The sequence below is a fragment of the Synchiropus splendidus genome, chromosome 17, assembly GCF_027744825.2.
Source record: "Synchiropus splendidus isolate RoL2022-P1 chromosome 17, RoL_Sspl_1.0, whole genome shotgun sequence".
Classification (NCBI taxonomy): Eukaryota; Metazoa; Chordata; class Actinopteri; order Syngnathiformes; family Callionymidae; genus Synchiropus; species Synchiropus splendidus.
In genome coordinates this window covers 6373597-6400145 of record NC_071350.1, presented here as the reverse complement: position 1 = coordinate 6400145, position 26549 = coordinate 6373597, and the positions used below count along the sequence as shown (strand labels likewise).

General features: G+C 41.3%; 1 protein-coding gene across 6 annotated transcripts in view; it reads left to right on the top strand.

The window, feature by feature from the left end:
- The window catches only part of arhgap32b (Rho GTPase activating protein 32b), a 102084-nt gene that overhangs the window by 21471 nt on the left and 54064 nt on the right, over nucleotides 1-26549 (top strand). For 3 of the 6 annotated variants that reach the window (XM_053846644.1, XM_053846643.1, XM_053846638.1), the window contains exons 2-5: nucleotides 7536-7826; nucleotides 18411-18516; nucleotides 23454-23548; nucleotides 23756-23840. In XM_053846644.1, coding sequence (XP_053702619.1) covers nucleotides 7732-7826; nucleotides 18411-18516; nucleotides 23454-23548; nucleotides 23756-23840 — 381 coding nt within the window. In that variant the 5' untranslated portion in view covers nucleotides 7536-7731. The remainder of the gene's footprint in view (nucleotides 1-7535; nucleotides 7827-18410; nucleotides 18517-23453; nucleotides 23549-23755; nucleotides 23841-26549) is intronic. The other 3 variants (XM_053846640.1, XM_053846642.1, XM_053846641.1) reach the window with 2 other exon arrangements.

Genomic DNA, 26549 nt, shown 5'->3' with positions numbered 1-26549 from the left:
ATTGCCTCTCCTGCACTTGTTTATTTCAGAGCAGGATTGAGTGACCTGTAGAGACTTGTGACATGAACTGTGAAGAAGGGCACAATTGAAATTATGGTCTGTGTAATGCTAAAGTCTCGAGAGAATCAGACAGTCACAATTCATTTGCAAGGCCAGGTTACTTTGTTAGATATTTTTAAACGTTCAGTCTTTCACTAATAGTAGTACAGTGGTACCTCAGTTCTCGACCACAATCCGTTCCAGGTGGCCGTTCCAGAAACGATTTGTACGAAATCTGAATCGATTTTTCCCATTACAATGAATGGAAAAAGAAATAATGCGTTCCAAGCCTTAAAATAGTCTTTTGTAGGAGTGAATGTAGAGTGTCTGCTGCAGGTGCGCTGTTCCTCTATGTGTGTGGCCGCTGCATGTGGGAGGGGTTGCCGAGTGAGTGACGTCTCTCCAGAAGTGAAGAGGTGCCCGGTGCATGTCCAGCTCTGAATGTGCGCTTCTGTGCAGTTTGGCTGTCACAAAGTCATAAACCAAGAAACGCACAATAACAAAGCACGTCGTGGGTCAGCTGATCGGTTCACGCACCTTATGTTTTTTCTGGCTTTTTTCGGGGGCATTCGAGTTCTGGATTTTTGTTTGAAATCTGAAGCAAAAAAAATCTTGAAATTTTTGTTCGAACTCCAATTTGTTCTAAGTCCGGGATGTTCGGAAACCAAGGTACCACTGTATTAATAAAACATATGTATACGGACTAAGAGTTTATTACACTCCAGCCTTGATTATGTCTCTTGAAGGCATCACGGATAGATTCAGAAACATGCTCAATAGTGCAGTCAATCCCAAACACATGTTTAATATTTGTCACAGACCTTCATTTTCAAACCCAAGTCAAACAGTTTCTTGTGGTAAATGTACAGTTTACCATGGATTACTTGCTGGATCCACGTTTCTGCTAGTCAAGCTTTGCTGTGCTATGCTAACTGAGACGGAGCTGCTTGTTATCACTCCACTGATGTTGTAGATGCTGGATTAACACCAGGGTCGCACTAGGGTCTAGACCTGTGTTGAAATATGTTGTATGTTGGTTATTTAATCCAGAACCACCTCCGTTATCTTCTTCTGCATCTGAGCGGAGGTCTCTTTATGACAGGCGCTGGTGGTCTCTATGTAGCCCCAAACTTTTACAGACAAAAGTTGTTCTTGCACATAAGTTGCTTTGCGTATTTGTAAAGAGTGAATGCAGTTTAATAATGATAGTAATAGTGTTAAACATAAGTCTTCACTGAACCCATAGCAATATCATATTGCTATAGATATCATAATGTAGCATGTCCATCTATTTGCCATCTTTCTGTTGCTGTACATCAAAATAATTGGGGGCGTAAATTGCGCTCAAGCGTGGAATTTCTCATTCTTGGGCACAGACGGTGCTCTTTAAATGTTTAGAGTGAGTGACAGCTGGTGAATCGTGATAAATAAAGCAGCATTAACACAGTGGCTGAACACTGAGTTCTGGCATTCAGCCACTGCACGCTGAATGGAGCAGAACTGTTGCCTTATCGTGGACAAACAACATCCACCACAACAGTGCCGCTGAGAAATGAGCTTGTTGCTTGGTTGTTGATGGCTTTTGAGGGTGACATCATCTGTTTGTCAACTGCCCAGTCGGCTGCAAGTGCTTCCCTACAATGGTAACATTTCAGAACTGTTTTTTGTACGCATTTTATCAACGCGATTTGATTCACGGCAGATTTAAAATTCTGCTCATTGAATTTGTGAAGATTTTATGTTCATGCTGTTTTCCGGCTTGCAACGTCTTTGATTTTCTTGCATACTGCAGAGGCATTGGGACACTTTAATCCACTTTTATGCCACATCATGATGCCAGATTCATTCTCTTCTCATTGGCTGCCGTCACTCTGTGCGTTGTCGTCGTGTTGTGCTCAAGTCACTTCTCACTTTTGCAGCTGAGTAGACGACTGTTAAAGGACAAACTAATGTGATTGACAGCAGCTGATAGAGTTATTAATAACCAAATTCCAGGGCAAAAAAATCAACTAATTTTGAACGGAATTTGCTTGTTGGCTTGATACATGAATGTTAACAGAATTTGTTCCCAATTGTCGTATGTGTCATTTCCACTGGAATCAAGGAAACGTTATATTATATAACGTCTTATTCAGATTCTGTATAGTTTCTACAATTATACAACATAAAATTGTGTTCAGCGTCTCAAGATAATTTTGTTGTTACTTACGAGAACATTTAGTGTCCAACATGTTTTTATTTAGCTTTTATTTTCACAGAATGACATCGGTATTTCAAAAATACTCATCAACTTTGAGGTACACCATCTGTTGTTCCTCGTCTCCTGATGTCATGCCATAGGGAATGACTTGCTTCTGCTTCACAAATTAAATTATTCCGACTAAACAAATATGACAAAATGTAGTTTTAGTATCTAGACTAGTAGGTCAGTGGTTTTCTTCTTTGCCATTGTTTGCTGCAGTTTCTATTGATCAAAGACATCAGTTCTGAGGATTGTTAATATTTTGTGAAAAATCATTCCAATCTCCGCATGACCCAATTTTGGCAGAACAGCTCACTTATTACTGGGAGAAGACGGAGAAGAAAAAACCCAGATGACTTAATTGAGTTACCTTAACCTTATTCTGCAAGACTTTGTACATCAGAGACTCGCACACTTGTTTTTGTGCCAATTTTGTGTTTGTCAAATCCAGGTTGATGTCAAGTTAAAGTTTCAAGAAACTGCCTTTTTAGGATGTTTCTGTTGTTGTTTGTAGAAATCAAATATTCTGCTTCATTGTATAGTCAGTGAATGCATTTTCACCTGGTCAAATCCAGCATTGATTTCATCAAATGATATTTCTAATAATAGCTCGCTGAATATTCACCTCACCACCTTTCACATCAGCCACTGACAAGATTGTTGACATTTTATTGGCTCAGTTAATCTGCCACGCAATAATGTGTAAACAGCAATTTTTGTGTCATTCCGTTCTGCGATGTCGACTCCAGTGCTTGTGCCAGTGTTTAGGGGATGTCAGTCTCTGTGGTACGTAGCTTTACTGCAGTGTCTTTTCTGGAGTAGGTCATGGAAATGAACTTTGCCCTCCACTATTGATTATCTTGTGTGAGCATGCATGATTGTGTAACCTGCTGCAGTGTTGAGAGCTCGCTCATAGGTGGCAATGGTCCAGATCACTGAAGCCAATATTTAGTATTAGCATTGCTGCTTTAACTCAGGTTCTGTAACGGATTACATATTGTAAGGGTTGTCAACAACCAAAAGGAAAGAAAAGAGAACCTCAACTATGGATCTATCACATACGTTGAAGCTTCCACCTGAGAACTCCTCCATTCACTGAAGGAGATTCAGTGTTTCTGCTGGAATTTAGTTGATAAAGCCCTGACAGTCCAGCTTTGTGTCATGAATAGAAGGGGTTGACAGGAAACCATCTAGTCTTAATAGTCATTTTTATTATCTGTTTACATCACATGTTTTTCTTGTGTGTTTGTGCCTTGAAAAGTGTTCAAACCTGTGTTTAATAGATGTAGTTTATCCAGGATTCGATTGTAGTCAACTGATCACTTTACAGCAGCTAGAAAATTGTGCTGCTCCTCACTCTTGTGAAAGGGATTCAGGTCTCTTCATCCATCAAGGTCAAAGCTGGTTTTTCTTTCTTTTTTTTCTGCTGCGTCAGGTATGTATAGAAAGCTTAGGCTGCTGTCCTTCTCTCCATCCAAACTGGCGCTCTCTTTACCTTTATGCAGTGGCCAGCGCCGTAATACAGATGAAAGTTCCCGGTCTGATTTAATCGCCATCATCTCTGTCAGACCCACTGCTATGAATTACTTATTCCATTTTCATTTACATCATATTCTAGTTGAACCACAAGAAGATACTGAAAAACAAGTTTCTTTGGGAAGAAGATAGGCATATTTGAGAGAGGAAAAAAATAGATGCATGAATTAAATGTCAAGGGACACTGGGAACTGTTTCCAAATGTTTTATTTGCCTATCTACAAAAAGTGCAGCTAAATTACAATACAGCTCCACTTGACATTTGAAATGTGGTGTGGGACTTAAAATAATAAGTACCGAGTACTCACCAGGATTGTGTCTCAGCACAGGGGGTGTCTTTCTGGGGATCTCTGGAAGCCCATTTGGAGTGGGTCAGTGCGGACTATACAGTACATCCTTGACGGCCCTCCTTAAGAGTCAACCTTAAAATGCGGAGTCCACCTTATAGGGTTCTCATGATTCTAGGATTGCAAATATTACTTCCCAGGTACTTAATACTCAATACCATTTTCATTGCTGGGTCTGAAACCACTCACATGGTATGTCTGTGCCACTCAATATATGTAAATATAAAAACCACCACCACCAAGTTTATTTATAAAGCACTTAAAAAGCAATGCAAGATTGTCTCAAGTGCTGTACAGCAGTAAAATCAGGATAAAACAGACATTAAAGACAATACATACATAAAGTTAAAACAGGGCGGAGAGACGAAAAAAAAATACTAAAAAGAAGTTCAGCTGTGTGGTTGTATAAAAGCCAAGGAGTAAAAATGTGTTTTATGAAGTGTTTTAGAAGTGGACCGTGATGGTGCCTGTCTCACATGGGGAGGGAGGGCATTCCATAGCCGGGGGCCACAGACTGAGAAAGCCCGGTCCCCTCTCATCTTCCGCTTGGTTTTAGGTACCTCAAGGAGGAGCTGGTCAGCTGACCTCAAGGAGTGTGGAGGAACGTAGGGGGTTAGAAGCTCCGCTAGATACGGAGGGGCAAGACCATTTAAAGCTTTAAAAACAAAACAGAAGAACTTTAAAATCAATTCTAATAGTCACAGGCAGCCAGTGGAGAGAAGCTAAAATTGGGGTGATGTGCTCACTCACCCGTTAAGAACCTGGCTGCAGCATTCTGGACCAGCTGCAGACGGGACAGCAACGCCTGGCTAACTCCTACAAGGAGACAGTTGCAGTAGTCCAGTCGGCACGTGATAAAAGCATGAATCACTGCTTCCAGATGCTGCCTGGATAAAATGGTCTTCACCTTAGAGAGCCAACGGAGATAAAAGAAACACGACTTGACAACTGCGCTGATCTGAGAATCAAATTTAAAATCACTGTCCATTTTAAAACCAAAAACATAGCCGTATTGGACTGTCAAAATTTTCCTTTTTCCAATTTGATTGTATTTTTGTATTTATTAAGTTTTAATCTGCATTTTTATTCCACCACCCCACTCTAAGACACTCCAGAATATCTCTATAAATGCAGTACAGGTACTCCAAAGTATGATTGATATATTTACTTATTTCATCATGAGCTATTACAAATCATTGCATATTATTTCACGCAAACTGCCCCTAACATATTCTTCCTGTAAGAGGTGTAACCAGTACTTTGCTGTGGAAAATATTGATTCAGAGCTGTCACAAACAACTGACTTGGAAAATTCAGTCACAAATAGGTCGACTGATTACATCACAGACCTCTTCTGAGTTTGCTGCGCACAACTTTGTCGAAGAAATGTTCAACCTTGTAAACATCCAAACTATGCCCCAGCATATTAGGAAACTGAACTTCAGTTAAGTTGACTGATTGAAAAGCTGCTGAGCACATTCAAGCGAGGTTCGCTTTTAATTGTTGGTGAGATGAAAGGCTCGTCTGCTGTAACCTTCTGCAACCATTCTATCAGCTTCAGCTGCCAAATGAAAGCTGCCCTTTGTGTGTGCATTTCTGTCTGCGTGTACGTTCTTTAAAATCAGGTTTCAGTTTGTGTGTTGTGTCAACAACTCTGGATAGTCAGCTACTTATCATGTGACTCTCAAACAGAGATGCTCTATGCGTGCCGTTCATCTGTCTTAGTTCATTGCACGGATGCAACTCAACAAGAATTGGGCACTTACTTTATCCCAAAATTCCTTCTGGCCATGTTTGACAACAATTCCAAATATGCATGCTATATAAATATGTTTCAGCGTCAATTTTGGGGGGGTCTTTTTTTTTTTGGAGGAAAAGCAGTTTGCAACATATTCCCTGTTGAAGTTGTGCACCATAAATAGTTGTGTATATGGAGCCTTGAGGATTACGGATGCATGGTAACTTCGCCCCCAGATGTACAGCCAGTTGCTTGACAGGAACCTGTGAGGATTTTCTCCTCCCACACTACTGCTCCGTCTCCCACCTTCTGCCTATACATTTACATTAATAACATCTGAGCTGGATAATATATGAAGTCGCTGACGGTTCGGGAGCAGACTGGACTCTGCTCTCTCTGCCCTGTTTTAGTGGGTCATCCATGCTGTCCCTGCCAGACATCTATTTTCATCTGCTGACGCGACACATTTTGACGGGAGCTTGTCATGTGGTGCCCTGTGTTATGGCAGTAAAACCAAAAAGGATGTGGATCTGCTGTGAATGTGTGAACACTGTTGATTCAGTGGCTTTGGAGAGAAGACACTTATCGAGCAGCCAGTGACTAACATATGAGCTGGAGCTGCCAACCTTGCCTACCGGCTCACTACAATATGGATAGACTTTACGTTAATAATGTTATAAATATTGCTGTACTGAACCAGATTCTGAACTAGATTGGCTCTACATTACAGTCACATATCTCATCATAGTTTAAGCTTCACTTGGTCTCTCTGGTAAAAGCTGTTGAGAATTCTACAGAGATACACACTGGGAAAAAAGAGGTTTGTCAGTACTTGTAAAAACCTGTAGGTTCATCATCGAAACAGTTTGATGAGACTTGAATAGCTTAGCTTGAATGCATTCCTGATATGTTCTGCTCCCTCGTACTTGTGTTTTAAGATTTTGGCTTGCGCATCATCTCCTTTTGCCAAGATTCCTAGGAGAGGTCCAAATTTACTTTTCACCAATTACTTTACCTCTGAGTGCGGGATTCCCAAGCCAAACTACATGTATAAGCTTGTCTGGTCAAGATGTTGACCCGCTGTTGCCCCCCAAATTCAGTGTAACAGTGCAGATAAAAATACATTTCCTTGCTGGATCAGATTAACCTCAGCAAAAACCGAAAAACTTGACGTCATAAAACATGATGAATAATACAATAATGTAAGTAACTCCATTTTCATTTGAGTCGACAAACTTCTGCTGAGCATAGCTGAAACATTTACATAAAAGAATCTCCATTGTGTTTAATGCAGTCTGATAACAATTTAAATGAATAAATATTCATGTTGTCGTTTTGATGTGTTTTTGTCCATTCATGGATCACATTATAGATGCGTAGAACTGAGTGTGGGCTGGCACCACGGGGTACCAGGACTGCGACTGTTGGTATTTCACTGTTGATTCACACTGGAATGTGTGTGCCAGCAACTCCACGTGTTAACACCCCAGTAAAATCCTGCTCTGCACAGCTCCATCACTATTTGAGCTGAAGACTCTGCACACAATTAATGATTTTCTTTTCTCCCCCTCCTTCTCCCATGCCAATCCCTCCCTCACTTTCCTATTTTACCACACGCATCTTCCTCGCATAGTCTTCTTCTCATTATCCCTCACACTCTCTTTGCTTTTTCCCTCGTCATCCTCCCTCTCAAATGTGACTCCTTTTATCTCATTCGTCTTTTTCTCTCCTGATCTACCTCCACACATCCTTCTCCCTCCCTCACGCTCCCTCTCCCTCCCTCCCTCTCAGCTTTTCTGGCAGCCTGCACGTTGCAGTGAGTCAGTATCATGGAGGCAGGCAGCGGGGCTGCCGCAGCGGTGGGGAGCGCAGCACTGGGACTGCTGGGAGCCACAGCTACGTCCAGCCATGACATCTTAGACAGGTAAGAGCAACCACCAGACCCAAAGAGGCAACTTAATGTGCATATTCCAAATGAATATAGCGTCAGAGTGAGTGTTCATGTGGAGGGGGAAACCACACCTTAGGTTCACTACTTTTGTCTTTTTTTCCTGACTTCCACAAGAGTGTAAATGAATGTGCGTGTCATCGTTTAGTGACCAAGAGTGTGACAGTTTTCTACAAGTGGCACTGACTGTTTGTCTCGCTGTGTACTTGCATGTGCTCAGATGTGTGTGTCGGTGATAGAGGATGTGTTACTTGTGCTGCCTCAAGGAGAAATGACACCAGGTTATGTGTATGCAGTAAACTGAGGGGGGGGAGGCTTCCGTGGACATGCTTGCGTGCTATTGCTAGCTTGATAGAGTGTTTGCACAGTCACCACCGCAACCCCCATTTAACGCCCACCCGCAACCCATCAACCCAAAACAACTGGATGACAGCCATCGCCACCAAGGAGCCCTCATTCAGGTTTTTGCTGCCGTCAGAAACGCTCAACTCCGAGGCTCTACCTCCGATACCTGCAGTGTGGAGGATGAATATATCATCTCTCAGCCGACAGCGTCATCACCACAGCTGTACACTCACACCCACATGTCCATGCAGTGTCATCACATGCCCCCTTAAGAGCATGCATTCATAAAAACTGCCTGTATTTTTGGGCAAACACTGGTGTTGTCAGCGCACACAACAAGCTGCCATTAATCTTGTCTCAAATTTTCCCATGCATTGTAAGCTCTTTTATTGTTTGCATTTGAAACGCTGCTTGTCATTTCTGACATGGATCAGGAGCTGAGGATCTCCGTAGCGTACGTATCCTGGGGATGTCCGTTGACACATGCAATACAGATGAATTAAATTAATGCTTCTACAGTGAGTCATTCCTTCAGCCACTGCTTACTATTTCTGTCTCTCACTCATTCCTACTGGAGGATTTCTTTCGGCACCTGAAAAATACAGCCTAGCAAATACAGCTGCTCTGCTGTAGCTCAGATAACCAAGAGCTTTCTCTCCCTGTGCTACAGCAGCATGCGGAGGGATGATCCCACTTGGTACGTGGTTCATAAAATTAATCATTTTTCATAAGCTAGGCTTGTATCTCCATTTGTTTTTGTTGTTTTTGGGAAATGGGGATTACAATAGCCAAGGCTCAACCCTTCCACCTGGCCCTTCAGTTCTAAACTGGGTCTAAATCCTCTACCAGGGTTACCATGGCAGCAGTAGCTTAGCATATACTAGACCGCCGTTCAACGTTCAGTACTGTCAGTGGAAGTATCCACTAAAGAGAAAGACGAGCAGCAGGATTAAAGACATAGCGGGGAAAAGGATGTTTCTTTCCATTAGACACGTAAACAGTCACTGTTGAGTAAGGTGCTTTATTAAGAACATAATAATCCGTGCTAAATTAGCACGTTGGATTCAGAGACACGTGGGCTGTGATGGTTAAACCAGAATGATTAGACATACATAGGGGTAGAAAGCTATTTGCATTACCAAAAGAATGGTACTTTTGGTAATGCAAATAGCTCCCCAAACTCCTGACCTTATCTGCATCTGCTCTCCTTTAGAAAAAAGCACCATGGCAACAATCTCGAGGAGCCTCAAACCTTGAAGCTAAATCAGATTCATTGACAATGTGGTACACAAATATAAAGGCTCCAGGAGTCTGCATATGTTGTTAGGAGTAAAGCAATTGATTGTTTCAGTATTCAGTCGTTGTATCAATTATTTTGTCAAGTCATTAAGTAGTTTTGAAAGTGCGCATAGTTATCGTTGCCCACCGTCACGGTGTGTCATGGTCATGTCAACTTATCGGCCACAGAAGTGCAACGGAGTACAAAAACACAGTCATAAATAAGCAATAGTCACTCCTCACTGCCTGCATTGCCACTTACAGTTTCGTACATTAGTAAAAATTCTGGTTTGCCTGGAAGCTGTTGAGTGAATGTTCACAGACTAATCCGTCAGTCAAAATAATTGTATAGTGCATAAAAATCTCCTCAATGAATGCTGATTTGATGTAGCACAATCATGTCTACAAATGATCCAAAATGCTACTCCTTATTTAGACAGATAATGTTTCAAAGAGGAAGCAGTTTGGAGGTCACACAGCTGTTGTGATTCTGCTTAGCCATCATATGGTCTTGTAAGTGTTGTAGTCAGGAAATTGATTCACTGGCCAACCAGTGGTTTCACTATTTGGGTCTAAATTAATGTTCTTTTAGCATATTAATTTGCATGTTACCATCTCTTATACTGAATTCTGAGTCTGACTTCAGAGTGCATATCATCGACGATCTTTTATCTAAGGCTAGTTTGTGGAAATAAACATCCCCAGTCCATCTCTTAAAATGAGTTGTGCAGATGTGCTTTAGGTGCAAATAGTTCTTCATTCCTTAAGCTGTTCATACACTGTTAAAAATAGTGTGTGGAGATGATTATTATGTTACTTAAGCATACACCGGGACTTTCATTGTATTAACACATGTTGGCATTGATGAGTACTACTTATTTTATTTAATTCCCCAACCCACAGGGGATTTAGTGCTCCTTAGGGCTGCAGTAAATGATTATTTTGATAGTTGACAACTCACCGACTATCTTTATGATTAGTGTTTTGTAAATAGAATATAAATAGATATAAAAAATGTATGTAAATTGTTCACATGTGCAGTGAAAATTTTTTTTTTGTTTTAAACCTTCATATTTAAATTTTTATTCCTCAAAATGTGGTGTAAAAGGTGTGTGTGATGTGTGTTTTGTGAACTGGACTTTGGATGTTTTGGGTGGTGGTGATCAGCCTCAGCCATTTCTCCTCTTACTGGGGATTGTGCCAAGTCCATCAACACTGAGAATATACTTTTTTTTTTTGTACTGCTGATAAACTCTGACTCTTTTCAGACTCATACACTTAAGCATTATCTTATGAGTCAAGTTAACATCAGATCTTTTTACCCTTTGATGAAGTCTGTAACTTCCTCAAAAGGTTGTGCAAGAAAAGTCGAAGGGAGTCATGAGTGGCAGCACTCTGTAACTAAAGGTAAATATCAGGCGTCAATGGTATTTACTGTATGTATGTGAATGTGATCTCCTGGGACTCGATCAACAGAATTGGTGTAGGTATATGATGCAGTATACTGTATACTCTTTGCCACTCTGGTTCATGTACATGTCACTATATGTTCATCCATAAGTGTCCAGCATGAGGGCCCTAATATAGTTGACCTATAAAGTCAAATTCAATTTGAATCTCAAATCTTCGGGTGCATATCTAACCTTAAGTGTTCAAGTTCCAAAATCTAAAGAAAAATGTATAGGAAGCAGCGTGTCACCTGCAAAACTGTGTGTTGCAAGCAGGCATTAGTGGCATGACAATGCTCAGTTCATGGCTTGCACCGTTTAAATTATTTTTTTGTCTCTGTTTTAGTCTTTTTGTCTCTATTTTCACAAAAATCCATTCTTGCTTTTTTGTCTTTGCCTCGGTGAAATCCTTTCCTGCCCAATCTGATTCACCAAGTGGCCTTAAATTCCCCCTCCTTGTTGCGGTCCTAAAATAAATCTCTGGATAACAATAAGCCTTTCAGCAGAATCTGCTGGTTAACAATAAAATCTGCAGCGTGAGAATGAAAAGTAATTTGATTCATGATAATGACATCTGCCGCTGCCTCATTTACATGTGGAGGTGTAAAATCATCTTCGTTCCACAGAGTTCTGGGGATCTTGTCACTGGCAACTTTTGCAATATAGCAGAAAATTAAAGTTTTCTGAGATGGCACTTTGGGTGTCAGCTTTCTGACTTTCATTTTTTGCTCCTTTAGTCTGCCATCTCATGGCTGAGCCTCATTTTGTAGATGAGTCGTACCAGTTGTGACACCACCATTTTGGAGCCTTGTCCAAAGATGTGAGAAACTTGGGAGATAAAGGTGAAAACGCACTGAACGTGGGAGAAATGGGCCATTATAATAACTATGAAAATACCCTTACTTGGTTTGATGTTATGAATATAACCAGAATCAAACCAACGATCTGCTTTCAATCAGAAATATTGCAGTATTAGAAAAAAAAAACAGCCTTATCCGTTTCGTTCTACAGTCAATTCACTTGACATATTTTTTGGAAAGTCCTAAAGAAGAAGCTTGTATTTGTTCAGGGCATGCAGGAAGCCAAAGTGGCAGGAGAGAACAGTTGAATTGTGTTGTTTGCCGTGATTGGGCAACGGTGGTAACTACGTCTTATGTAAGAATGTGGTGCCGACAAGACCTGTTTAAATTATAATGAATGTCAGCGAAAGCAAATAAAATCCTCCATCATTTTTTTAGGTGATTCTTAAATGGCTTTATTTAGTTTTTACACTTCATCTGCACACAGAACTCAGACAGGCATTCTTGAAACACTGGTTTTCAGTGTCAGTATCCAAAAGAAAGCTAAAGTAGGAAAAGACTACTTTCAGTATCACCCAAGTATTTCAATGGTTAATATTTTTTTTATTACTGTCTATGAAAAACTGACAATTGTGTGCATGTTTTGCAAATTTAAACGCACTATAAATTTGAAAATACAATAAAAAAGCCACTGTCGGGCCACTTTAAGAATAATGATATAAAAAAGAAACAAGCGGCAGAAAACACTTTCAGTCTGCAAACCACTTGGGATGTGTCATTACTTCCATTATAGCATCGATTGGTTTATTTAGCATGTCTGTCTTGATTTTGCTCAAAGCATACTAAGTGTGAAACGTAGATGAGGGAAGAAAATGTCCTGTTCTCAGTGCTATTTCAAATTCCTATTGATGATGCAGTATATAATATTCATCAGAGGTACAATAAACACCGCCTCTTGGTATTATCTGCTGTAGGAAATCATACCTTTTTCTTTGTCTGGCAAGTTAACTGCTGTTTGTGAGGGCGCAAAATACTATGTATGTCTTCATTCAGCTGAGAAATACTGCAGCTGCCCCACATGGCAATATTTCTGGACACTGAATCAAACAGTGGAGCATTCAGGCATGGATTAAGTAGATGGCGGTATTAGTGACCGCTCATTGAATAGCAGCATGACCGGTGTAGAATTGATTGTAAGATAAGAGACACGATCCACAACGCCATGTTGGCAAAGTAATTGCTCTCCATTACACAGGCCTCTCCACATCATGTCAGAGGAACATTCACGTATGACTGCTTTCGTTCGTCCTTTTGGTCCACACTGTCTGAGGGACAGATTTTTCTCAGTTCAAATCACTGGACATCCATGTGTCACCAAAGTGACTCCATTTCTGAGGCACAGGTGTCATACTGAAGCCCAAAAGGGCCATGTGAGTGCAAGTTTTCCGTCCAACCAATAAGGAGCACACAGTTGAACCATTCCGGTGTCTCAAGACGAACCAGCTGATGACCAGTCTGTTGCAACTTGTTGGTTTGGACCTAGGATTCAGTTTGATACGTCTGCCCTATGGAGACCAGAGGTGATTCCATTGTATACTCTACATGGACCTCCCTAAGGTCCTACCTTAATAAGGTAGTCCAAAAAAGGCAAAAGCTCCCCTTAAACCCTGCTCTGAGGAACCATACCTCCCAGATTTAGTTCATTGGATGATACATACCTACGCGTTTTAAGAATCATCAAACACAGACACATACTCTCATTAATGGATTATTATTGTTATTAAATTCACCTTGGTAGATGACTTAAGTTGCAAAGGTTCCGTCCCTGCACATTGAGACCAGGTATCATAGAGTCTCATGATGGATTTGTGACAGATGTCCCCCAGGTTCTCTTCATTTCTAGCCAGGATTTATCTGCAGCACATAAATTATGCAGCAACATGCTAAAGGTACTTACACTAACCTCAATGAAGGACGTAAAACGTGACCATAAATTGATGGAACTGTTCCAACACAGTCGTATGATTCTAGTTTCCCTAGTTATCAGCTGGAATTGACAGGAATGTGTTCACTCCATCTCCCTGCTTTTTAACATTGCCATGACAGTATTTGCAACTAACAGTGGTGCAAGGGATTTGTCTATTTCACAGCTCATTGGCTCTGTGGTGCAGCAGCAGTCATACATTTCACCATTAATGAGCCCCTGGATAAACATCAACTGTTTTTTTGTTTGGTTGAATAATGTGCCTGATCTCAGCTGCCTGTAACTGAACTGTCAAGACGTACTACTGGTGATGCAGCTGAAGGATTTGTATCTATTGCGAGTGTTTTTGTCAAACAGAGGATTAAACACAACATTGACAATCCTATGTTTTCCTGGGTTTGTTGAAGCGGAAGGAAATGTGGGTGGACTGAAAGTGAATGACACTTTTGCCACCAAGAATCTGGAGTTGTGCAGCAAGGAAGTGGCCTTTTCTCTTTTTGTGCCTCCTCACTGTGGAATGCTGAGAAAGCAGCGCTTTTGAAAACAGAGAAGGTGATTGACTAGTGTCCTGAAGTGTTCCAGACTGCCTCCCTGGTGCTCCATCCGTCCATGCTAAGTGGTGCTTAAAACATGTCATTAGGGTCATTGTGGTGAAGGGATGTCAGTCATTTAGCATCTGGCCAGACCTTCTGCCAGCGTCGTGTTTTATCTCCTCACTTTGGGTTTAAACTGACATCCAGTGTCCGATATTACAGGGGGAAGCGGTAGTAGTGTGGAATTATGTTGCTACGTCAACGTTTCCATATTATTTCATGTTTCTAATCGGAACTTGAGTTAAGTATTGAAAACTGAAGTTAATAGTGTTTTACTGGAGCAGAGACCTTGATCTTAACTTCTGAAAGAGGCCACTGCTTATAGTGAGAGCGAGGGAGTTTGGACCAAGACGCCCCCCTCTTTCTTCACTTCTCTTTATGTGACTCAGAAATGTTAACTTTATATTCTCAGCGATGTGTACAAAAAAACAAGTAACTGTTTGAACCCTTATTCTAGATGAGCATGTTAAACTACAAGCCCTAAATTTCTTTCTCGTCATTTAAAACAGCACTCTGTGCTCAGGGAGGACGACTTACGGGACCCCGTATTTATAAAACAGATATGCCTTTTAGCATTTATTGGAGCAGACGCAGCCATTACAATTGACCAGTGCGTGAGTCAGAATGACAGAAGCGGACATTATCTTTCCCGTTTTCCTCCTGATGGTTTGAAAGTGAATATGGCATTAATCTCGGCTCACCATCACTCTGTGAAGCGTGGACCAAACGTTCACCTGCGGGGATATAAAAGCACAAATCCCATCTGACGTTGAGGGAACAACAAGAAATGGCTCACACATTATTTCTTCTTGCCTGAAATAACAGATTCTCATTTTGGCTAAAGCTGTTTATGGAACTACAGAACCGTCTTTTTTTTCCGCCTGAGCACATCAGAGTCGCGGGAATTGCCAGTAGAATAGTGTTGTTGCTCATGAAATAATCATCTGAGCAAACACACACTTTGTTTCTGTTTCTGTCCTTTGGGCACTCGTGATTTTTTATCGTCCGTCTGCAGAGTTTACCCTGCGGAGTATCACTCTACCTGTCAAAGATTGACTCAACTACAAGCTAGACTCTACACTCGAAGGTCGGTTCTCTTGCATCTGTTCTCTGATGATATAGTGACAGTAAACATGTTGGTAATAAATCTCAATATATTTAAAACACAGATGTCATATCACACTGAAATGCACATTTTCCCACCCAATCATTTTCTTTTCTGGTTTCCAAAATGGGGTGTTGTGCAAAGAGGCCATTTCAGTTATTCTCAAATCCATTGAAACAACATAGTGCCTATGCCAGGCCTGTATTTAGTGCTGTAGTGTTTAACTAGCAAATTTAAGAAGCCCATGCACAAGAAATTGATTGTGCATGGGCTTCTTAAATTGTTATTGCAACGCTAAAAAGAATGTCATCAACTTGAGTGTAGCCAGGTATGTATTTCTCAAGTTGCTCCATTGACACCAGCAAGAATATGAAATATGAAATTCAATCCTGCAAGTGCTTGTTTTATCATGGGTTGAGAAAGAATAGTTTGCTCGAAATATGTAACTTGTGGTCATGACTGACTTTGCACAGTGTGCTTTTTTTTGTCCGCTGCGCATTTGTGTTCACAAGGATGGTTTGCTGCTCATTATGACGAACAAAAAGATTTGATCACTATATAGCCACTTCCATTGAGCTGAATAGTTGTTGCCACATGAACACTACACTACTCTGTAGTCTGCCATCATCCAGTGTCGAGGAGAGAGACGAGGCAGACGGGCAGTGATGTCTTCATCTTTAAAACAGTGGCATCATAATATTTGAAAAGATGATGTCACCATTATACACACGGAGACACTGCTCCGTTTTTTACTCTGAAACCCAGTTTCAAATAGCGTCATGTACGGTGTCTAAAAATGTCAGATACATGTGGAAGAAAGGCCTATTCAATACAAGCAAGCGTTTCAGTCGGAGTAAGTGACTGTTCCCAGGTTGAAGTGAGTTACAACTCTTCTTACTTGTATGTCTAGTCCCCGTCCATTTAAACCTGTGGCGCTCTTCATCCTGCCCCAAGACCAGCGTGTCTCCTTGACAAATGCTCGGTCCCAAGCCTTTTGTTTCAGGATTAGCCTGAAACAGACAGTGGGTTGCGTTTAGTCAAATTTATCGTCCATTTAGTCAAACAGTCATCATCCCTATGATTCAGTCACACACTTTCCTGAACCATTAGTTGGCACAAAGTTTTTTTTTTTTTTTTGAGCCTTTATTAGTCATTCTGCAGGCATATAGTATGTGCATACAATGAGACATTAAATATACATTTCCTGCAGTCTTCTGGTTCCAATGTTTAAATATTGGTATTTGAATATTAACTAAAACATAATATACAAATATGTTAATTCCAAACTATGAGGGCTCAACCATACCAACGGCAGTATCATGCAGCTACCCAGGGTTAATGTAGTTTCAGGTACCTTTTTTAATGAGCTTCTCCTCCTTGAAACACCAGCAGCCGCCTCTGGTCTCCAGTGTTTCCTTGCTGCAGGACCTCAAGCTAATCCATTATTTCTCCATGACCTCTCGCTGAGTCATTTCCAAACATGGCCCCGTTAATGACGTTGAAGCCTGGAAAAGTGTGAGTGTCTTCATTATTTCTGAAGAACACCACTGATCTTGCCTGGCTTCACTGGCTTTAACGAAGTCCAGTGGGAGTCTGTGAAGTTGTCTTGATTTATAATGTTCTATATAAATATAGCAGGTCTTTCTTTTCTGGTCTTAGAAAAATGTTCCAGTTGAAAAGAGTGTTTGTGACCAAATTAGTCATTTGTTTACGTCAATCCATTTTCTTGCTGGCCACCAAGTTTGGTTCATCAACCTCCTTCAAGTCTCCTTCTCCTTCCATGTGGAACTTTGTCACCTTTTTAATAATGCCTGTGTCCTTGTCACTGCTTGTAGCTGGGGTCAGTATTCAAGCCAGCTCGTGTTAAAAAGGAAGTCCAGCTTTTCCTGAATGGCTCCTCCTTTTGCAAAAAATTTACAAGCGCATTCTTGGGAACCAGCTGTTACCAAGGAGAGTTTAACAATGTTGTTAAAGGGCATGGACCCAGGGTGTCTTGTCCGAAAGTGAGAGCAAAAGACTGTGATGCTGTTATGTTCAAGGTCAGTTTACTTTGTACCCATAACACATAATTGCAAAGGATGAAAACTATTGTGTCAAATGTCCTCCACTTCCTATTTCTTCTTTTCATACAAGACAAGGGAGCGATTCTCAAGAAATTCCAGGCATACTAGGCATATCAAACGCAGTAGCTATTGACAGTTGTGTGCTTGTTGTCAGATTCTATTTTTCTCTTCTGTTCTTGATTTACGGAAGCTAAAGAAGAAATCCCGCTGCAGGCCACGCTTTCACTCATGAATCGTGTACAAACTAGCCAACTAAATAAGTGTCAGCACGCTGTAAGCCAACCAGCGAACAATTTATTACCTCCATAAAATTCTGCTTGCAATTTCTTTGCAGCTAGTGAACAGTTCTGTGTGGAAGCCTCCCTCTGCTTTCAGATTTCCCAGTGACAGGACAAGTTTATTGAGTGTTGTCTAACAAGTGTTGTTAGTCCGGTGGCTCCAACTGTGACAAGAAGTCCCATCTCTTTGAGGAAGAAACCTTGAGAGAACCAGATTTGTGACACCATTGACAGTGAAATGTATTGAATGGGGGGGGGAGGTAGAAAGACAGGTTTTAAAGAGAAAAATATGACACCTTTTCCTTGAAACTATCATATGTTCCTGGATCTTGTTTTTGCACACACTCACAAACTGATTTGTTTTTCTTCTCTGGTGTAAAGTTTCTTGTGCTTGCTGCTAAAATTACATTGAATGTCCTGATGCCGAGCGGAGCGGATCACATGACCTATGTGATTGTCTAGGAGTTCACATTTCTGAGTTATCAGAACAGGTGTTGCGTTTCATGCGCTAAGACTGAGTCCGGTATCAACCCAGATACCTGATGCTGGGAGTTTTCCCCATCCACAGCATCAGAGATGAATAGTAATGGAACAAGGCGCTATTAATCCTCCAACTGCTTGTGGGCTTTAGTGTTGATCTGGGTGTGTTGTTGTTGTCTCCGGCAGGGGCTTGAGGCCTGGACGGCATCTAGAGGACGACGACATCGTGCCTGAACTGGCGTACATTCATCCCAGAGAGAGACCGGACTGGGAGGAGACCATCAGTGCCATGGTGAGACAAAAGCACAGAGGGATTCCTCAACACAACTCCTCACACTTTCCCTCCCCTTCCCTTGTGGCTTATTGTCATCAAATGCACAAAGCAAAACTGAGTTGTTTTTTTTTGTTATACCACCATGAAAAGTGAAAGAACGGTGCAATGGTTCTTCCACACCAAAATTTAGCTATGCACTTTCAGAAACAAGTCAAGTGGGTTTTTTTTTTTCCCCTCATCCTCTCAGAGGAGTGGTATTGAGTTTCGGTCCCAAATGTCAGATGGTTCGATATTACTGAGTTCACTTTATCCCTGTTTCTTTAAACTGTTTGACTTGAACTTCTTTTTTTCTTATCACAACTCTGCTCCTGAAAAGCTATGATGAATGTGACTCAGTGCAGTGTAGCCACTCAAATCTTCCCCCTTTGCCCTCTTTAATGCTTATTTTAGCATGTCTCCTCTTACTGGACGCCATTGACCAAGGAGGATCATTCACTCTGTCCTTTCCTCCCGTCTTTGCTTTGGCTCCTGCGTCTTGCATCAACAGCACGGTTAAAATGAGGCCGTCTCCATGGCAACATACCGAGCCACCCTATGGTCTGCACGTTGTTGGAGCGGATTGCAAAGTGCTCTCTTCGATCAGGCAACAGAGAGAGTGAAACAACAATCTCTTCCTGGTTAATGAATATTGATCATAGACGCAGAGCTTTTAATACTGCATGTCTGCTTTTCTTTATTCAATATTTCATACGTGAGGGACTCTGTAGTGGAGTGGCATCTATTATTGATGCCCCTGGTGGTTCAATAAGGTGATGAGAAGAGTGAGTCAACTTGTTTGCTGTCACACCTACATCCCCTGTTGTATTGTGTGAAGGACATGTGCTCTCTGCGGTGATGGCAGATTGACGCGTCTTTAACATCCAACAAATGGAGCACAATGTTTCGAGACAGCTTACATTCGATGTGACATATTTGGTGTTCCTCTCTGCTCGCCATGGAGCACTGTTGCTCTGCTGTCGTATTCCTTTTCACTGTCATCACAGCTCAGTCGGGCTGAGAAACCTTATTTGGACGATGCCTGCAGTTGTTAAAGTGACAACACAGGTCAACAACTACCAAATAAATTTAAGAATATCTGAGGTTAAGATCTGTGATTGTCAGACAGTGTGAGATTCACGTTGTTTCCTGAGGAGAGAATAGCATTCTATTTATTGTATTATAGCCACTTGTCATTGTTCATGCAGAACTTTCGAGGGCACGTCGCTTCACTGGCCTCATATTGAAAACAAATGGCTTAGCCCGTCCAATAAGAAAAAATGTATTTGACACCCAAGCTGCAAAGAAGATAATACAGTTAATGCCACTTCTGGACTTTCAGTTTCATAGAGTAAATGTACAAGAAGTCTAGATCTAATTAAGATGTTCGCTGCAGTACTTCCACGAATAAATGATATGGTCGGGATGGTGTCATTTTTTTCCTGAGGGTGATGATGAAGATGAGCTAATATTTGAATTATTTTCATCGGTTTCCTCTTGAATCTCAGTGCTCATATGGTTCTGTGAGCTCCTGGGTCATGGGAGCTGATGGGGTGAGAGGCCAAGCTCTGCAGCCGGTTGTAAGTCCAACGCATAGCATGTGCAGACACTTACAGTCCACAAGTTTTAGTCAACATTTGAATTCTAGTCAAAGAGAAGAAAATGTCATATAAATGACTCATTTGAAGTGATCAGCAATTTATTGAAAACTGAAATCATTTCAAGGCGAATAGAAATGTAGTGATCAAATATATACATGGATAACTAAGTCATTTTTTCCTCTAAATGCAACTGTAGTCTCTGTACATCCTTTTGTTTTGTCTTCTTCATTTCCGTTATTATTTATTTTTGTTTCCCCGGTGGCATTGATGTCTCATGAAATGCCGTGATTTGGATGTGGACCAGAGATGAGACAGGTAGAATCAAGCCAGTAAATAAAGGCTTACTATAAGTGTGTCTAGAGGATCCGTTTCATAAATGTGGTTGTAAATTGTCTTTACAAACAAGAAAGTAAACAACTGTAGACTTGCATGAATTATGTTATTATTTTACTAGATAGATAGTAGGGTAGATTGTTTATATCTTGATAAGAACTTGACAGACAAAAGAGGAAATTAAAATGGCGCTGTCTATGAACAACAGCTGTTTCCCTTTCAGGGGTGACTATCAGCCGCTTTATCTGCATATTACCTTCACTGTCACCGAATGGCTTCACTCAGAACTGAGATCTGTTCTGGCTTACTGCCAACGGTGTCTGTTCCACACTTCATTTACTCGCTGGCTCTCCGGTGCTCTGTTCCACTCCATGACAGCGCTGCTCTGTACACTCTTGGGCCTACCCTGGAGTTCCACAGCAGGATTATGCCGTTCACATTTTGGCCACAAGCGTGAGAAGTTATCCGTTTTATGTGCATTCATGCGCACAAATTGAACAAGCTTTAATTAGCAACACGGCGCCACATCTGCATTTGCATCGCCGCTAAAATTCTCGCTGATATTGAATACATTTGAGCGTGATGTTAGTCTGCGACTCTGACAAAATTGGATTAACTTCGCTTTTTTTGCTTCCAATCCCGTGATTTCACGGTTCAGCTTAATATTCCTGCATGTTTCTGACCCATATACAGTGATCTGCGGATGAATATACAGTGCTGTACAGGCATTGAGTGTTTGAACACAAGTGTAGAGACACTTTATTCTCAAATAACATACAGCACGAAGCCTTTTTATGCTGTAAGTCCTCAAAGATTGTCTGGAAATAAGATATAATAACCATTCAGCCAGGATTTTCTGCTGTTCATTGAGACCAGGTGCCTTAAAAACAAGTTCTTCGCAAGCAGAGATGATAGGATTATTTTTTTGGAGAATTATGATGCTCCTCTTTGAGTGCCATTAGGGATCAGAAAGCAATGGCAACTTTTTTTCTTTTCTTTAGGGGAGAACAAAAGACTTGTGCTCATGAATCACAAAGCAGTAGGTCGGTCAGGATGGTCAGAACTTTCTGCAGCTGCAAATCATGTCTCTCATGATGGTATGCTGACCGGGCACATCGCGGTTCGCGGTACTTTGCAAAGTACTGTGATTCATTGACTGTATTTTAATCCATTGAACGTAAATGTTAGTTCAAAGGCTTGCCTGGCGTGTTTCGTCAGTGAGGTTTTAGGAAGTCAAAACACATCCGCAGCATGACACAAATGGAAGTGCAGAACACCAAGACGCTTTAGAGTAACATCTGGGATTGAAGCTGCGAGGGACTGAGTGGGATCCGAATGGAGTTCTCCAGCATCTTTCTAGGTCATTCCAACGTCTTCAAACTGAAATGCAAAGTGACTCACTGAATGCTTCTGCTTTGGCAAAAAGCTGCGAAACGCTGAAATGAAATCAGGTCGGTGAACTGCATCCCCAGCCATAGCACCAAGGAGCAATGTTTATGACAATCCTACACCCTGGGCAATACCGCAAGTGTGATCCATCCCGGGCGATGTTATTCATATGCCTTTCCTTTGATGTTTCCAACCTGTAAAACGTGTATAGTGGAGAGCTTGAGGGACTGGCAAAAGTGAAACCTTGGTGATAAATGTTTTCCCTGGCAGCAACGTTGCAGCTGAGCCTGATTTAAAATGAAATTCCTTACAGTGGAAAAACTGCGAGATGGCATGTCCGTCTTTTCCCTCTGTTCTTCCTCCTCCGGATCATCTCACCTGCCCCTTTTTAAACCTTCAGGCTGAATAAATTCTGGTTTCTGCTCTCTCCTCCTGATTGATCCCCTCTTTGCAGCTAAATGTTTGCAAACTCATCAATAGGATTGTAGTTAGACAAGTAAAATAACTTTAAAAGCAAGTGCAAATGAATCATTATGGTAATGTTCACGTTCAGAATGTTTTTTCCTTGAATGTCAGGGTGCATCAACTTCTTAGGCAGGTCGACTATAAAAGGTGTCTGGAGCTGTATAATCTTTCGGAGTGGAATGGGTTTATGAATTAATCAACAGTGATTGCTCTTCAGTCTACTATCTGCTTAGTCACGTCCACGTTTGTGCACTGAAGTCAGTAAAAGCTTTCTCTGTTTATCACTTGACTCGTGTGACCCCCCTCTCCACACCGAACAGAGAATCACCATTATGGGAATGGTTGCATCAGATCTCTCAAGATATCGCTGGCTCATTCAGCTTGCACTAAAGTAAAGATGTTTTTTTTTTTTCTATTGGAATTAAAAGCATCTGTTGGTTTCTCTTATAGGCTTCAGAGTTGTGAATGAGCAAGGCATGTTTTGGTCTCAGGCGATGGAAATCTGTTGCTGCTGGCTTTTCATTTTATTGTTCTCACATAATCTGGATAATTTAGTTTATATATTGTGGCATTACATTATTGCATGCCTTACTATAGATACCGAGCTGGTACTGTTATTCCTCACTGTGGTTTGTTCCTACATCTGCATTACTGTTTCTCTAGAGGAAAGAAAAGTGGTGGCAGTGTTTTGTGGTTTTTAATGCTAATGAGGAACACAAAGTTTGACCACTACTTATTAATAATATTACTGGATATGGATGTAAAGATAGTATTATCTCTCATTAAATATACATGTTCATATGTTCACGTCATCTATTATGACTACTAGCCTGTCTCCAATGAAGCATGTTGTTCCTTAAAGAAATACCCCTGCAAAAACAAATGTTTATCATTCCATTCATGTCCATCTTATCCAGCATAGCAGATAGAGATTAATACTCCTCAGACAAAACTTGGGCCTCTCAAGGGTATGTTTTGCCTCACAAGTGTTTTTGTAATGGTCTCTTTGCAAGCACATCTCACACTGCCTTGAGTGCTCTGGATCTGCACTCCTGCCCTCGTGATACACGCTGATGGTTTCCATTCAGATGCAGCGCGTCTGTAGCTTATGATGTGTTTGTGTGATTGTAGGCGAGGAGTGCTGAGATCCCTGAGCTGCGGGCTGAGCCCCTCATGCGCTCGAGCAGCAGCAGCACGGCCAGCATGAAGGTCAAGAATGTCAAGAAGTGAGTAGACGCATAAACACACTCCTCTCCCAACATGGCCTTTTCCTGTGTTCCTTCATCCCTCTGCTCTCAGTAAATGACGCGTTTCTTCATAACATTGTGAGTGTGGTTACGTTGGCCTTCATCTTGTCATCTCTCCACTGTAAATACATGATGTGTGTCTTCACTCTTGTTTTGCATTGATTATCGAGGGCTTGTTGTTTACAGACTTTGCTTCACAAAAGGACACTTTCCAAAGCTGGCGGAGTGCGCTCATTTCCATTATGAAAACGTGGACTTTGGGACCATACAGGTAAATGAAACGCCAGTCCTGGTTTTATACACATACACTGTGTTGCCTTGTGCATTGTTTGATGAGGATGGTGATGATGAATTGAACCTACAGCCCTCCACAGTTTGAGGCACAGCGCTAGTTCCATGTCAGCCATAAGCTTCTCACCTCCGAGTGGACACTTACAGAGAAGCTACACCTAACTTCCTGTTGCTCAGAAGTTTTGCTTCATATTGATGTGTAACATTACATGAGTAGTCTGACTTGACTCTAGATTTAGGAAAATGAGGGAAATATCCAGGACTTCCTTGCATGGTCATGTCTCCCATCATGGGAATTTAATGTTTTAGTATGTTCATCCTGAAAGAAACTGCTGGAGTCTGCCGATATCTTGTTGTTTATGGTTAGGTCAGGTGTTTTTTTTTGGTGCAGTTCGTTGTTGTCTTTGCTCAGCAAGGCTGGATTGTTAAGCCTCTGTCCACTTTCCATCAGGCTTGTCAAGTCAGTTCCTGCTGGATTTTCCGAATGGCCACTTTTGCAAGTCGGCCTCACACGTTTCCTCTTAGTGTCCTCTTTTAGATAAAGATGAGATGGCCTTTATTAGTAGCACAGACACAAGACATCCATGAACCTCAGTGAGACAATAGTAACCTACAATGGGGTTTAGTTTTTTTTTTAATTTCTAGTCACTGCTGCAGTGTATCGTAAAAACACAAACATGTTTAAGTGATATACGTTTTACTGCAAGTAGACTTAAATGTGATTTGGAGCTCCAAGATGTTATGTTGTCTGCCGACCAGTAGAGGGCAGCAGTCAGCTTGTCTCTCTTTCTCTCTCTCTCCCTCTTCTAAGTAGTGGACTGTCACTCCTAAACTCGATGGTTTCATTCTGTGGGAAGGCTTTGTCAATGCGAGGTGGAAGGTTCTGCTTGTGCAGTTCTGGATGCTGTCAGCCTCCTGCCTGCATCTCCATCTCCCACTGTGGGTCTGGGCTTCTCCAGTTGTCTTCTCCCACTCAGTGATTTGATTATGCTTCATAGCTCCCACTTCTTTGGTAAACAAACCCCAAGATGAAAATAACACCCTTTGTTCCTGCACACAGGTTATATGATCAAACATGGTGCCCCTTAAATCTCCATAAATGCATCCGTTTTTCCAGCCCAGTGATTTGTGCATGCTTAAAGCACCAGCTTTCTGCTCTTGTTGGTGAGAGTGTTCATCAGACTTGAGAAGGATTCTTGAGATGTGGTTGTGTGAATCTTAACTGGCTTGTGCATCTTATGGGCGTTTGTATATTCAACTCAAGATTACACATAATTTAGCGGCGGTGGTTTTCCAGTGAGAGACTGAATAAACTTCTTAAATTCTCAATGGATCTGGCTGCGTTGCCTCTGCAAGCACGATGTTAAGCGAGTGTCTCCAATCGATTCAAAGAATTATGGTAAAAACAACGGCTCTTAAACACTCCAGAATCTAACTGAAGGACTTGTCACTGTTGTCTTGTTAGAATTATGCCAGTGAGCAATGTTGTTAAAAACAAATACACTCCAAATAGAACACAAGATCTTATTTGAGTTGTGTTTTCATTGCTGAAGTTCTGTTTCTAGTGTGCCTGGTTCATATATCATGGATAAATAAATCCAATCGTGGTGCAGATTGATTTTCTTTTTACTGTCAGCCACTCATCTTCTGCTGACCTTTGACATGCTTTTTCACTTCTTTATGATCTACTTATGCCCCTTAACTGTAGGGGGCGCCATTCATTTTTGTCTTACCCACCTGCAAGTCCTCTGCAACATGTCAAAATTGAACTACTCACCAAAGGCTGCTACAGTGGTTAATGTGCAAAATAAAAAAATATATATTTAAAATAATAAGCAGGAAGTGAATGATCTTAAATAAACCAGTCCATTTCTATATGTTGCTTTGTTTTGCCCTAATGCAGAAAAGCAGATACATTTGCCCCAATCTTTTAATTATATATCCACTTGACGGCAGATGTTTCGAAGTAAAGTCGACAAAGTGGACTCTCATGTTCGTTCATTTCCATAATAATAATCCTGCCAAAGGAGAGTTTGAGTCAGAGGTGGTTTTATTTTGGAAATACAGAGTCACACCGAGCCAAAGAACAGTGTCTGCAGACCGGGGAGCACATGCGTGGCACTTCTTAACATGAGATATTTCTTAGTGAGCAACCTGCACAATATAAGGTATAATAATCAAAATGTAGGTCACATGATCAGGATTATGTGATGTGAAATCTGTGTCTGAGCGTGGATCAATAAATCCAATCTTGGTGCAGATTGATTTTGCTTTCAGTTCTTGGAGACATCTGGACGTTGTGAGCAAAATCCTTGCATCATGAGCCATGATAGAATGCAGATAAAGTGAACCTGATGCCGACTTGCGCTTGGTAGCATTTTGGGAGTAAAGAGTGTCTTCAGAAAGCCTGCACCATCCTATGAACAGGACTTATAAGTATTTGAGGGTGACTCAAGACAAACTCTCCATATCTGAGTCATGTCAGAAGTGAATGTGTCACGATTGCTGCCTTGAGCTGATACCTTCTTCTATATGCAGTTCATCACTGAAAGGCAGATAACCACAGAGCTGCTGCCTCCATTTCAAGAGATGAGATTAGAGTTAGAAAAAAAGACAAACATTATGAATATAAATCTGTCATCAGACAGCATCTCACAATCAAACCACCAGGGCTCGGTGAGACTGCATC